Source organism: Ambystoma mexicanum, chromosome 4q, assembly GCF_040938575.1.
Source record: "Ambystoma mexicanum isolate Mex_15411 chromosome 4q, UKY_AmexF1_1, whole genome shotgun sequence".
In the NCBI taxonomy this organism is placed as follows: Eukaryota; Metazoa; Chordata; class Amphibia; order Caudata; family Ambystomatidae; genus Ambystoma; species Ambystoma mexicanum.
In genome coordinates this window covers 196716690-196732461 of record NC_090928.1, presented here as the reverse complement: position 1 = coordinate 196732461, position 15772 = coordinate 196716690, and the positions used below count along the sequence as shown (strand labels likewise).

The window sequence follows — 15772 nt, the reverse complement described above, 5'->3', positions numbered from 1 at the left end:
GTTGGGCGTGGTTCTTCTGTAGATTAGGTGGAAAGTTACTGTTAGTTGGAGAGAGTGGAACAAAGTTCCTGGTAGGAAAGTTATTTGCAATATGGATCCACGGGTGCAATGATGGGAAGAATTCCATTTTCTGTCTCATTTTATTTGCTTTGAAGAATGAGGATATAATATAAGGTGTAGTTTCACAAAAATGTCCAAGTCGTCCCCTTAATTCTGATTTAACAACCACCTGCTTTACACCCTGCTAGTGATAGCAGCACTAAATAAGCTTCCACTACGACAGGATTCTAAATGTCTCAAAAGATTTTTAACTCTTCTGAATTACTTTTTTAAAAAGCTGACACAATACAACCCAGAAATCTATTTTTAAAGAGGTCTTCTGTGTGTTCACAATCCTATACTCCTGTTCCTCACCACCTCCTTCCCTTGAACAACTTATAATTGATGTGGAGAAAGACATTTCAATCCCTCTTTATCGAATTAAATAGAAATCAAATAATACATTGTAAATAAACATTATTTTAAAAAAGCCTTAAACATCAAAACGCATGTGAAATACAAGATAAATTGCACACTCAAAAAGAATCCCATTAGCTTTGGCCCCGAGTGTCCAAGCAGCGCTGTTGCTTCCATGCTCTTCTCAGAAACAGTGCTGTCACACAAACTACTGCCTCATCTATGGACCGAGAAAAGCACATGACTGCCATACATAACATTTCACCATTACAAACCGAGGGCTAAGAGTCCCATAATGGAACATTAAAACATGGTCTGGATTACTGTCCCCTGAACCGAATGGATAATGTTGGCATGTATGACATGCCCTGACGTTTCTTATGTCTCTTGCTAAGCACTGTTGTCTCGTTTAGCTGGCTTTGTTAAAGCCAAAGGGAAGAATATGTGGTTGTTTTCTCCCTTATCAAAGGGCCATTACCACTGACAATCTGCCTCACCTTTTCCTGTACATGCTCCAGTGAGACCTAGGGACAGAAGCTGCCAAAACCTAAGCTTTGTATGCAAGTACCAAGAGATCATGCAAATGGCACAGTAGAACAGTATTAAGCTCAGTACAGTACATAACATTCCCGCCAGGCAGCCGCTGGCAATATTTGTGGCAGGTATTTTTCAAGGCCAACATTTGACATGACTACAAAATATGCCAATGCCATCTGAATTATGGTAGACCTAGCATCGAACCATTCCCACATAATCTTTGTTCTTCCCTAACCAACCTTAATTGGAGATGGATAGATGCCTAGTTAGGAATAGACAAAACTAAACTCCCTGTGACTCGTATAACTCGTACATCTGATCTTGCAATTGTTCTTGTTTACAAAGAACACTTTGGAGCCAGTGTTCATTTTCATATCCTGTTTCAATGAATTTTGTAAGATGGGTAATGCAGGCATGTTGTTGCATTGCATAACAAACTTTTCAAGACAGTTGATTGGTATTGAAAATTGTACGGTTGTGTGATGTGGCGGACCAGAAGAAAGACTTGGATCAGAAGACATGTCTTACTACAGGAATTGTATTTAAATCCAAGAAAACGTTTTATTGACAATATTTGAATAGGGAAATTGCCTACCTAACAATCTGAACAAAGGGTGCGCGTCAATATCAGTGAAAATAATAAATCTTGTCTCTGTCCAAATCCTAACTTCTAAACTGGCCCCAAGACTTGGAGAAAACAACTTTTTGGATTGGAAAGCAGTATGGGTTGCCCTAAATGTCCTTTGCTCTGCCGTCTCACAGTATTTCCAGGAGTATCTCGTAGTATGAAGTTCCACAATTATTTACAGGTCTCCTGACTTTAGCAGTTCGTGTCCATGGTGTCTGAGTTCTAAATAAACAAAAAGGGTTTCCTGAGATATATATATATATTGCAGAAAAGGAGGAAAAGGCGAATCGCATTCCCGCAGGCACGAAAACAAATGTCAGGTTCAATATGGGGTCGGAAAAAACACAACAGACACAGTAGAAGAATTACTGATGTCTTTAATCTTTTTATAAAGTTTTGAGAAAAAAATGCATTGTGCAAAGAACAAATGCACAAAACAGTGCAGCACATAAAAGACAAAACAGCAGGGCGCCTGGTTGTAGCAGCCTGCAAACAAGATGTTTCACGCTATAATGAGCGCTTGATCATGTTAGGGGGAGTGGATTAGGCAGTGGTAAATACACTACGAGCAAGCAGTCCCTTAACAATGTCTATGGCAGCAGCTGCTTACAACACATGAGGAAATAAGCGCGCCCATGTTGGGAGTGTGTATACAGGCAAAAACTGAGAAATGGAAGCACAGTGCATTTCCAAAAGCTCTGTCAGTGATCAGTAGGTAGAAAGTGGCACTGACCAAAATGTAAAACATTACATTATGTGGAACATAATAGTCCCAATATACAGTCAAAACCTTATACATATAGGAATATTTATATAGGTGCCTTGCTGGAAATAAATGCACAGTGCATTAAATAGCAGTGTAATGACCACATGGCACAGATAGTATAATAGCCACACTCAGAATAAAAAAAACAGCATTGGAATTAACCTAATGCAAATGTACAATCGACCTCATGTAGTAAGTAAACAAAACATGTTATTTCCAGCACTCAAGTAAAAATACAGCAGAATTGCAAAAAGAGGTCAGCCGAAATTAGAGGTAAAATTGAGTAAAAAACAGTGGGACTAGACCAAAATGTTAAAAATGTCAGCATAGCAGTGCAAAAGGCAAGATAATATGTGCAAACAGCGAGAATAACAACTGGACCATGAGATGTCAGTTGTTCAGTGCAAATGAGCAGAACGAATAGCAAGACACAATGTGCCTAACAGCAAGAATAGCAGCTAAATCATGAGATATCAGTTGTACAGTGCAAATGAGCAAAACGAGCAGCAAGACAACAAAGTGCCTAACCAACTTCAAAATTGAAGATGTTATAAAGTGCAAGTGCATTAGCATTATGGACTGTGCAAAATGCAAAAGATAGCAGCTATTCCGTTAAAGTGGAAATGCGTATACAGTAATAATAGACCATGATGTAAAAGCGCACAAAGCCAAAGGCTGAAAGCAGCATGACAAATCCAGGCCACACAGCCGGCTGGACCAGCAAAGTCATAACATTGTGGAAAAAATTAACAATGCCGAGGAGAGAAGGGAAAGACACAGATATATAAGAAAAGAGACTACATGTAGGCCACCAGGATAAATTAGACATGGTTAATAGAACATTCCCCCTATAATGCAAAATAATCAGCTAAGACAGGCAGGTAAAGAAAAACGAAAATTGTAGAAAGTGTGGAAAAAATAAATCAATAAATACCTGCATGAAACCAACAAAAAGTGAAACAGGAAATATAAAGTTGAGAGATTGTCCTACCAAGAAAACAAGATAACCCCAGTGAAGGAAAATAAGGCAAAAATGGCAGGGAAGACAATAAATAGACTTAGGCACATAATTAGGTACCCAAAAAAGTATAAAGCTCCTCGTCCACATTATGACCCCTAGGAAATTTGGTGTCAAGATCCAAAATAAATCTGGTTTCAAGTTGTCTCAGCCTCAGAATCCGATCACCACCCCTGGGATGAGGGGGTACATGTGCCACAGCAAAAAACGTTAACATTTTCACATCATTGTTCTGTTCAGATTTGAAATGTTTAGCCATCGGGTATGTCGGATCAGAATTCTTAATGGCTCTCAAATGTTGCAGAATTCTGAGTTTCAATTTACAGGTAGTACTGCCAACATACCAACACAAACAAGGACAAGAAAGTACATAAACAACGAAGGTGGTATCACAGTTAATAGAATGACGTATCATTTGCTGTGTTTGTGTGATGGGATGCACAAAGGATTTCTTAGCAATGGCATGTGTACATGCTTTACACTTCATGCACTTGGTAAATCCCATATGTGAAGCTGGAAGCCATGTGTTGGAACACTGGATCTTGCCCGCTGGGGGTAAAAAACTGCACACAAGTTTGTCCCTTAAAGAAGGAACACGTTTGTACGTCAGGGTTGGTCGGTTGCCCAAAATGGGCTTCGTCATTATCCAGAATAAGAACATGCCAATGCTTTTCCACAATTTTTTGAATGTCATTGGAAGCAGTAGCAAATGTGATGAGTCTAGGATCATCATTAGACACAATTTTGGGCCTGGTATCATACAGTAGGGTATCCCTGGACATACCACGAGCTCGAAGATATGCCATTTCAATCGTTCTTTTATGGTAGCCTTGTTTCAGAAAATCCATGGCTGTCTGTGCACAGTGATAATCGAAGCAGGCAATGTTGGAGCAATTGCGGCGGTACCGAATAAATTCACCATAAGGGATGGATTTTTTGCAAGGTGTAGGATGACAACTGTTCGCATGGAGTGGTAGACAAGTATTAGTAGGTTTCTTATGTAATGCTGTGCTGATGCCTGAATCATCCATCATAACAGTCACATCCAAATAGACAATCTTTGAGCGACTGTGGCATTCAGTGAAGCTAATATTGACCTGATTGTTGTTAATGCTTTTAACAAATGATAGCCAGTCGCTTTCAGTGCCCTTCCAAATGATAAAAACATCGTCTATATACCGCCACCAAGAAATAATCTGTGTCGGAAAGCAAGATGGTAATAAATCAGACAGGAAAGTAGCCTCCCACCACCCCATTGTGAGATTAGCATAGGATGGTGCAAAGGTACTACCCATCGCAGTCCCCCTTACTTGCCGATAGAAGCGTCCTTCAAAGAGAAATAAATTATTGTGTAAACAGAATGAAAGCATCTCCAAAATCATAGAACTGTGTCCAAGGTAGTTTAAAGAGCGAGTGTCCAAAAAATATTTACATGCAGAAATACCGATGGTGTGGCTAATAGATGTGCATAAAGAAACAACTTCTAAAGTAGCCAAAAGCAAGCCTTCCTCCCAAGGTGTATTAGTAACATGTTTTAAGAAATCCTTAGTATCCCTCAGGTAGGAAGGTAACACTGTGACGAATTTAATCAGTGTTTCATCAATGAATTGGGCTAGATGTTCCAATAATGAGCCGCATAAAGTGACAATGGGTCTGCCTGTGGTATTAGTAAGGCATTTATGTGTTTTGGGGAGGAAGTAAATGATAGGTATTGTGTAACATGTAGGAGTGAGAAATTTAACCAGATCATCCTCCAGTAGACCTTCATTCATCCACCTGGTACATAAAGCAATCAAATCTGTCCTAATTTCTTCAGAAGGGTCTTTCAACATTTTGGTATAGCATTGGCGGTCATGTAATTGTCGATTAGCCTCTGTGACATATTTAGTTCTGTCTTGGATAACAACATTGGAGCCCTTATCGGCTGGTTTGATGACAATATTGGATAGCATCTGAAGTTCATTCATAGCTTGACGTTGGGCAATGGTAAGATTCTGTTAGATTTACTTTTAAGCTTAGTCCGTATGTCCCAATTGGGATTTATGTCAAAGTCAGAAAAATCAATGTTCAAGGGATCATATTTATCATCATCGAGGCATGCCAGATCCATGAGTGATGGAATGTCCGAAATTAAGAGATCAGTGCCACCAGTGCTTGATGTCGGACGCTTTATGGTGGCATCTGTATTAGCAAAGAATTTTTTTAGCTTAATTTTACACATAAACTTGTCAAAGTCTATGCGTACTTGTGCGTAATCATAGTTCACAGTGGGACAAAAGTTAAGACCCAATGATAACAACGAGGTCTGGGATTTGGTAAGGACGTGGGACGACAGGTTGATAATTTGGCAAATCTTCATATTTTCTATTGTTGATTTTTGGCCCCAGAGCGCGTTGAAGTATATATACTCTGAAGTAAAAAAAAAAAGTACATTCTTTCAGTGATCGTAGATGAAGGGATATTTATTTTATCCTCCTCCAACTATGTGGGTCTTTCCCCACAGGATTCCACTCTTGCTTGGTTCTGGTTTCCCCTTGAGATGATCCCTTACTTGCTTAGTAGGGCCCTCCTAGCTCGCTTTCTTCTCTTGTTCAGTTTCTCACTTTTCTGTCAGGTTATGGACATCCCCGTAATATATCATTTTGTGTGCGACTTTCAGCTCTTGGCTGATTTGAAGGCTCTGATTTATAGGGATCCCGTAACCCTTCTGGTTATATATGTCTGTCTCCCTCCCTGGATCTGGTTGTCCCTTGTAGGGATCTAGCCCCTTCGTTTCTCCCGGTTTGGTCTCTGTGCCCCCCTCTGCTGTGAGCACCCTGCATTCCTTCTCCGTAACAGGTCCTGCTCCAGCGAGGTGGCTTTGACCCGGTGTCACTGGGGTTCTCCCCAGCTCCTGGGCGTCTACTACTGAACGCAAGAGGGAGTGCCTCTTTCATTTGCTGCTATGTGGCTCTCTTGCTGTTTTTCCGTAGTGCGAGCGGGGGAATTGTTCCTCTCACTCGCTTGCCAGATTCAGTGTTGTTTCCTGGGCTCCAGGCCCACCATGTTCTCCGCATGGTCACACCTTCCCGACTCTGCACAGCCCTGTGCCTCGTCTGCCCTGCTTTATGTTTTCTCATGCTTCTCTCCCAGTTACTCTCCGCGTCTGTCTACGGACCCTTCTTTGTGCCACAGTCAGCTCCGCTCAGCAGCGTGGTTCCTCCTACATAGAACATCAGTATGTCAGAGGCTTGCCTCTGCGTATCACTTCTCCTCCTTTCAAGGGGAACTACTTTGTGTTCTTGTTACCAGATACAAAAGGTGTGTTTTAACTGTCAAGCCCATTGAGAGACCAGCATTGTATTGTGCCAACTCTTCAAATGCATTTTGTGCATTATTTAAGAGTTCCACTGCTGACAGTCAGATTCACTTCTGGTATTCCCATATATGCCGACAATGCCTCAGTTGTAGGTAGTTCCTTACCGGAATGGGGGGTCCCTGCCCCCCGGTAGGGAGTCACTCTAAGTGACGCCCCACTTTGCCAAGCCCCTATGGAGAGTTTTGCTTAGCGGGCTCACCTCCCTAGTCTCAAAGAGATTGGCTGCCCCCAAAGAAGAACGGATGTAACCTCCCGATTCATCACAGTGACACTAATGCAATCAGTCCACATTTTCTCAAAGGTGAGAGATGTCCCCCGTGGTCCTCTTTACTTTTAAAAGTGCAATGCTTAAAGAGGATGTACACTAATAACAATGACAATGTTGTTTTCTTAACACGCCCATTATTTTGTGCATATGTTAGTGCTCAAAATGAATCCAATCCACTTACAACCTTTGACATTTGGAGGTTCTCATAAACCCACCCATTCATGAACGAGCCAGTAACCAGCTTGAGATTTGAACTATTGTGGCAATGCAGCCCAGGGCGATGTAAAAGGTGTTCTTTTATTAAGTCTTGTGAGAGTAAAGGAGAATAATGGTGGTTAAAATGTTGCCCCTGTTATACTGAGGACATGAAGACATCTACAGGATTTTGCCACACAGTGTCTAGATTTGGGGAAATAACTGTATCCTCTGCAGTTGCCTCTCTCTGGAACAGCCTCCCTGCCTCTCGCCATCTTGAGCTGGATCTCCTCACGTTCCGGGAAATCCTCAAGACCTTCCTCTTCTCTTCCTCTTTCTCTCTACCTCTCCCCTGCTAACCTTCTCTCTCATCTCTCCTGCTTTCCTCCCCAACTCTGCTCAGTTTCGCTGACTGGTCGCCTGGTGAGCCTCACAGGTCCCAGGCTCCCGCGCCAGTCCTACACTTGCCTCTGGGCCTCTGCCTCGCACTTCTGCACTCACAATACGTTCCATGTGAGAGGCAACCTCTTCTGCACTTAATCCAGGCCACTGATGGACTGGGCGCACTTGTTCCCCCTCCCTGTCCCTCGCACTTCCTGTCTCCGCACTTGCACAACCTTTAATGCAAGAACGTTTTGTCCTGTCCTCCCTTGTCTTCCCTCCGTAGCTTGGTTGTTCCTGAAACACTTGTGCATAGGTGCATTATTGATGGTGACCTATCATCACTCAATCTGAAGGTTGCCAGGCCTAGTACGGTAGTTTATTGTTCTGTATGTCCATTCCCCCTCCCCCTCTCATTCTCTCTACACTCCTTGTCATGCAATTGTACCATCGGACAAGTCGTTGGGCCTAGTACGACAGCTTGATTGTTTGCTCTTTCCTTCTCCTCCCTCAGCCCCCTTCTCTCCTTTCTTCCTGTCAAGCACTTGCACTGGTAGAAATGCCTTCAGCCTAGAATACTAGTTAATTTTGTATTTGTATTTATTGTTTTATATGTTTTATATAATTTTGTTAGATCATTCGGAAACTTCAAAGCCTACAAATGACTACTGTTGTCCCTTGTTCCCTTCCAGCCTTGAAGCGCTTTGAAGCACTTCACTTGTGTATAAGCGCTTTACAAATGTACAGTTACAACATGTTACCTGATCCCTTTCCTTATCCCCACGCCCCTCCCAAATGCTGTTTTGCTTTATACGAATGGTGGTGCTCTAAAGCACTATTTAACTGAACGGCTAGTTCTCTGTGCCCAAGATTTATTTTTCTGAGGTAACAATACTGCAATCCATTGCCCCTATCAACATTTGTGTTGATAATAATCTGCTGTGACTAGGATGGCAATGTTTTGGCAATGTGACGGGCGGGTGTCCAGTCATAATATCGAAAAAATAAAGTCGAATGACAAAAAAGTCGAATCAATAATGTCGAAAAAAAAAAGTCGAATTTGTTTTTTTATTATTTATATATTTTTTTGGGGTTTGGTAAGTAAAAAAAAGGGGTAAAATAAAAAAAAATAGAAAAAAGGGGGGTTGGGGGGGGAACCCCCCCATTTCGAATAAAAAACGTATTAAAAAAAAATGCGACTTTTTTTTTTTCGAGATTATTTTTTCGACATTTTGACTTTCGATTTTATTGATTTCGATTTTATGTCTAGGAACCGTGACGGGCGTGATTGACAGAATCTGTAATAGTAGACTGGATATGTAAACATTAACCAAGTGTCATTGTCTTCTTATAAATAGAATGCTTCCATTAAAGTTGATAAGAATTGCTTTTTGTCTCCTTCATTTTTAAGGTGTCTCCGCACACTTCTGATTATTAATCGGCGTTCTCTAAACCATTTGAATATTTTTTTGAATCTTTAAAAAGATTTTTTCTTGTCAAGTCCATGTTTAAGTGGTAATTGTGGGCAGCCTCTCTGAGGTTGTGTTCCTTGCACTGTAATAAATCGTACATCCAGATGTAAAACATGGCTGCAACATATATTTGATCTTGTTAAATGTGAGCTCTAACCTGCAGGTTTCATCTTCTTGTTCTCAAGGCTCGCGTTCTGTACGACTTTGCTGCTGAACCAGGAAACAACGAGCTGACTGTAAAAGAAGGGGAGGTCGTAGTAATCACCAACAAGGTAAGGGAAGTGCAGAATCTTAAGCGGTGCAAAAAATGTGAGCAGCATGTGGATGATCACTTTGTTTTTGTGTGTTTTATTTTTTGTGTAATTCTCAGTGGCGCTGTTTCTCCTTTTAAACAATCCTATTTTTATCACCTGCCCTTTCACTGATGTCCTTGAAATGCAATGAATGCACCTAGTGCAGAATTCAGGTTACTTCAATATGCTCAGTCTGCTCTTTGAAGTGTGTGTGTGTGTGTAAATGGGCACAGGTCCCTTTATGGGATCACCCACGTGAACCTGCAACCACTGTATGGGCCCCCTGGTCACCAGTGGGACAAGTAGGGACAGTGCCCTTTAAGGGAATCAAGGAGTAGAGGTCCATGGAGCAGGTAGCGTCTAGGTGTTCAGCTTCCTTCATGCAAGCGGTAGTCATCAGCCCAAAGCACCTCCTGAAAACTGAAAGCCACCCTCAGAGGAGGGACATACCAGCGAGTGCCTTTATCAACAACTTGAAGAGGGAGTTATGAACTGTAAGATGGCAGATATAATTCCTGAGGCTGTGGTCCTGCAGTTACCGATGACCCAGCAAGGCCCAGAGAACTACAATTCCCAACCACTCTATACCTAGTTTGCACATCTGAGTTGCCTTACACAAACAAGCGTCTGGAAGGAGGAGCCAAGGCACTATATAAATCCAACCAGTAATGTGGGAAAAACCATCTTTCTAAACATATATCAAAGACGGTAGGAACTGGAAATATAGAAAAATACAATTTATTAAGAAGCAATGTAAAAAGCCACCAAATAGTGGTCTTCAAAAAAGAATCAATCGAAGAAAATCAAACCAAATATTTCATGTGTAATCAAATATACAAGGGACACATCAATTATTTTCATTTTTGTACAGTTGATCATATCATACAGTACCATTCATAGTTAGTGGATGACATAGTCCAATTTTTGTCAAATCCCACATCTACAAAAGTTTCGACAGGTTTTAGACTGTTTCCAGCCTTGCTATTTGGTTGTGGAAAAGCCTTCAAGTTGTCAAATCACTAGATAGAGCTTGGTGCAAGGCTTTCTTCAGGACACACACGGACCCGATGTTGGGGCAATATTCAATCTTGATTTTCATCAGACCGCATATATTTCTCTACAACAAAGTACATAAAACATGTACATAAAAAAACAATTAAAATCCACTATATTTCCAGTCAAATACTTATTTCAAACAATATCTATTCACATTACGAGTTCACAAATTCACCCAGCATGTCATTTGATTGTGCATCCTTACTACTTTCTTAGTTTCATCATTGTTTTCCAAAGGACATTATTTCTAGCATCTCTTTTTACTATTTGCTAGTTGATTCATTCGATATGGTTCGTTATTACACAGGAATTTGCTTATTTTGTTTTGTTTTGCGATATATAAAAAGCACACACGAGAGAGAAAACACATGTATACCAATATTTACTCAATGTAAGGTCCAATTACTGTCAGAAAACGCCGGTTTTTCATGGGAGCTTTTAAATTCTATTCTGTAACCCAGTCTCGTTTTGTTTTTGTTTTTCAGTGTCGTAATTGTCATACAGCATCTATATGTGTAAAATGTATTCATTTAGTGTTCCCATCATGTCTTTGTTGTTTGTAGTAAGGAGGGGTATTGGTCCTACCTCTGTTCTTATTTGCTTGTTCCGTCTTCTAGCTCATGCAACAAATGCTGCGGCGAGCGGATGGCGTAAATGAAGAGCTCTGGTACTATTCGCGTCTGTCAGTTAAGCTACAATAGAGACACGAAAAGAGCAAAGGTGCCTTCTGTTAGGGCTGACTTTTCACGTGTAATCGGTGGCATATAGAGTGGCTCGCATACATACACTTACTTATGAGATAGCTGGTGTTCTGCGGTTATTTCAAAAGGAGTCTGTAGCTTGTGATAGTTACAACGTACTGTTGATCATGTGATCTATTAATGGCATGGGTGTCATTGACGGCGTCATGCGTCACGGTCGCCATCTTGAGATGGAACCATCTCATGTGTGTATCGGTTGTGACAGAATGTATGTGTCGGACACGGGGAACTGCACCCAGTCCCACGGACAAATGATGATAGAGTATTTAAAAGCCGGAGTGATCCCTCAAGGACTCCAAGTCAAGAACATACCAAGAGTCTTCCTTGAAAACCCCAGATTTATGAAGGGGTTTAGCGGAGTGGGTAATAAATGCTCCCGGGACTGGGTCATCCTCATTATCGAGACGGCAGAGGAAGAGGGTAAAAAACAAAAAGAGGAACTAGATACACTTGAGAAAAAAATAAAAGATGACTCAATTATCCCAGTCATAAAAGCAGCCCTAGCAAAAATGAATGAGGAAATGGTTAAATTTAAGACCTTTACATTGGATAAAAAAATCTGGAAACTAAAGAAAGATATAGGGAACTACAAAGGAGAACATACTTACCCATGTCTAGTTCCGAGTTTCTTCCAACAAGCTAGTAACAATCCTTCGACTTGGAAAAGTCCATACAACAGACCACAAAAAAAAACATTTAGTAAATTTTTCAAACTCGTCTAATAGCAGTGACTCTCACACAACTAACACAGGCCAAAATACTAATGCCAATGGGCCACCACAAAGAGGGCAGTTTTTTCAGCGGAGAGAGAACAAAGGCAAGACCAGACAGTGGGGCAACCACGCGATGCGTACACGTCAGTGGATGCCACCACCTCAGAATTGGTAAATCCCATCTTCAACCTAAGCTCGTACAATCTCACAACGGCAGAACAAGCCATCCTTGAGAAGGGACTATCTTTCGTCCCAGCAAATAAAGCTGATCTGTTCCAAACAGATTGAGATTCAGAACTTTTTCAGACTGATCAGACTCAAATATTTCTTCCACGATAAAGAGGAATCTTCCAGAAAAGATAATAAATCAGGAAAAAAACCACCTTCCACTTTTGTACCTACTCAGACTATGGTATCTCCCGAGATTCTGGCTTTTGAAAATAAAATCATGAGAGGCTAAAAATGTATGCAAGAACAAAAATATGTATAAAAATAATCTCAGTAAGAAAGAAAAACAAGCCCTAAAAGCACTTGAGGACAGTCCCCTTTTTATTATAAAACCAGCTGATAAAGGTGGAGGGATAGTCCTTTGGGACTCCACCCTCTATAAAACAGAAGTCGAAAAACAAGTCTTCAACATTCTAGTGTACAAACCTATCACACTGGATCCTATCTCTATGATCCTGGAAGAAATCATCAGTCTGATGACACATGCTCTTCACGAGACTTGGATAAATGAAGACGAATTTGCTTTTCTTATCAATAAACATCCTGTCACCCCGGCCTTCTACTGCTTACCAAAAATACATAAAAATGCGAAGATGCCCCCGGGAAGACCCATTGTGTCAGCTATCGGCTCCCTCCTTGAACCGCTTTCCATCTACACGGATGTCTTTCTTAGACCCTTTGTCAATAAAATGAAGTCCTTTGTTCAGGACTCCACATCTATGAGAAACATACTTGACACCCTGGTCCTGGGGCAAGAAGACATCCTTGTCACTCTAGATGTGGAGTCCCTATATACCAATATTCCCCAATCTGAATGCACCACTGTTATGCTCCAAGTCTTAGAAAAAAGACAAGAGAAACATCCTCCTTCGGAGTTTATAGTTGAATGTATTGATCTTGCACTAATGCACTAACAAAAAACTTTTTTATGTATAATGGAAAGTTCTTTCAGCAACTGCCTGGCACAAGTATGGGGGCGACTTTTGCCCCCGACTTGGCCAATTTATACATGGACCATTTTGAGAGCAAATCGATCTATGTGGAAAATAACCCCACAGGGCAAACATAATTTCATGGTACCGTTATATTGACGATGTAGTCATGATTTGGCGAGGGAATATGGAAACACTCACAGGCCGATTCATGGAATAATTAGCGCGGCGCAAGTGGGCAAAAACGTGCGAATCGCAGTGGAATAGCGAAAATCACAGTGCAAGTGCGAAAATCGCACGAAAAGCAGCGCACGTCGATTCATGGAAGTCCGTGCGCGAGAAAACCAGCGGATGTGCGATTAAAAAAGTGCGCGGCGCACGTTGGCGCACAGGCCATCTAACAGCGTGCGCCAGGTCACAGCGAAAATCGCACAGGCCACAGCGAAATTCGCACATAGCACGGCACACGCAACAAAAGTAGGCGGAACACGGGCGTAACACTCGGAATGGGGAACAACTTGCCAAAACGTGGGTGTCACGGGGGAAGTACAGGGCACAAGTGCGCGGAACGCCCACACGCTCGCCTACAACACGTATTCATGGAATAGAATAGGGCAAAAAAGCGCACGCTCAAACCAGCGCACAGGCACAAACACGACCGCCACAAGAAAGCAGGCGGTAGCGTCTCTGCGGCTGTAAGAAATGTGCGCCAAAAGGTGCGCCAACAAATAGCACCTATATACTGCCATGATGAATGTCCTATACTGTGGCCCTCCAGGACAAATGACGTGCAAAGGGGTACCCACAAACACGGACACCCGCTGACAAAAAATATGTGTGCGTGTATACCGGGGTGCGCGGGAAGTCTCACACGCGATTTGGCCGGGTACGTGGATTTCAGGGGTGCGCGGGAATTTCCACACGCGATTTCATCAGGGTACGTGTATTTCAGGGGTGCGCGGGAAGTTCCACACGCGATTGGGCCAGTGCGAGCAGGGTACATGTATTTCAGGGGTGCGCGGGAATTTCCACACGCGATTTCAGCAGGGTACGTGTATTTCAGGGGTGCGCGGGAAGTTCCACACGCGATTGGGCCAGTGCGAGCAGGGTACGTGTATTTCAGGGGTGCGCGGGAATTTCCACACGCGATTTCAGCAGGGTACGTGTATTTCAGGGGTGCGCGGGAAGTTCCACACGCGATTGGCCGGGTGCGAGCAGGGTACGTGTATTTCAGGGGTGCGCGGCAATTTCCACACGCGATTTCAGCAGGGTACGTGTATTTCAGGGGTGCGCGGGAAGTTCCACACGCGATTTCATCAGGGTACGTGTATTTAAGGGGGGCGCGGGAAGTTCCACACGCCATTTCAGCAGGGTACGTGTATTTCAGGGGTGCGCGGGAAGTTCCACACGCGATTGGCCCAGTGCGAGCAGGGTACGTGTATTTCAGGGGTGCGCGGGAATTTCCACACGCGATTTCAGCAGGGTACGTGTATTTCAGGGGTGCGCGGGAAGTTCCACACGCGATTTCATCAGGGTACGTGTATTTCAGGGGTGCGCGGGAAGTTCCACACGCGATTGGCCCAGTGCGAGCAGGGTACGTGTATTTCAGGGGTGCGCGGGAATTTCCACACGCGATTTCAGCAGGGTACGTGTATTTCAGGGGTGCACGGGAAGTTCCACACGCGATTTCATCAGGGTACGTGTGTTTCAGGGGTGCGCGGGAAGTTCCACACGCGATTGGCCCAGTGCGAGCAGGGTACGTGTATTTCAAGGGTGCGCGGGAATTTCCACACGCGATTTCAGCAGGGTACGTGTATTTCAGGGGTGTGCGGGAAGTTCCACACGCGATTTCAGCAGGGTACGCGTATTTCAGGGGTGCGTGGGAAGTTCCACACGCGATTTCATCAGGGTACGTGTATTTCAGGGGTTCTGGGGAGTACCACACGTGAATTGGCCGTGTGGGCCCTCCCAGGTGTACACTCCACAACCTCCACGGACCCTGCAGGCAGCCCACACCACGGGGGACTACCCTGCACCCATGCTCATGTCCCGCAGGCAGCCCATCCACCATGGGCATGCCCCCCAGCCAACCCACATGTCACCTTGCACTACTGATCAACAATGCATGTCTCCCACCACCCCCACCCCCCTGCCACCATGGGCAGCCTCCACCAGGCCCCCACTCATGTCTCCCACCACCCCCACCCCCCAGCCACCAGGGGCACCCTCCACCAGGCCCCCACCCATGTCTCCCACCACCCCCAGCCACCAGGGGCACCCTCCACCAGGCCCCCACCCATGTTTCCCACCACCCCCACCCCCCAGCCACCAGGGGCACCCTCCACCAGGCCCCCACTCATGTCTCCCACCACCCCCACCCCCCAGCAGTGCAGGGGCAGCCTCCACCAGGCCCCCACTCATGTCCCCTATCACCCCCACACCCCCGCCACCAGGGGCACCCTCCACCAGGCCCCCACCCATGTCTCCCACCACCCCACCCCCCAGCCACCAGGGGCACCCTCCACCAGGCCCCCACCCATGTCTCCCACCACCCCCACCCCCCAGCCACCAGGGGCACCCTCCACCAGGCCCCCACCCATGTCTCCCACCACCCCCACACCCCCGCCACCAGGGGCAGCCTCCACCAGGCCCCCACCCATGTCTCCCACCACCCCCAGCCACCAGGGGCACCCTCCACCAGGCCCCCACC

At 44.2% G+C, this 15772-nt stretch overlaps 1 protein-coding gene across 2 annotated transcripts in view; it reads left to right on the top strand.

Annotated features, from left to right (window-relative positions):
* SNX9 (sorting nexin 9) overlaps positions 1-15772 on the top strand; it is a 1580311-nt gene that overhangs the window by 277714 nt on the left and 1286825 nt on the right. For both annotated transcript variants that reach the window (XM_069607724.1, XM_069607723.1), the window contains exon 2: positions 9265-9351. In XM_069607724.1, coding sequence (XP_069463825.1) covers positions 9265-9351 — 87 coding nt within the window. The remainder of the gene's footprint in view (positions 1-9264; positions 9352-15772) is intronic.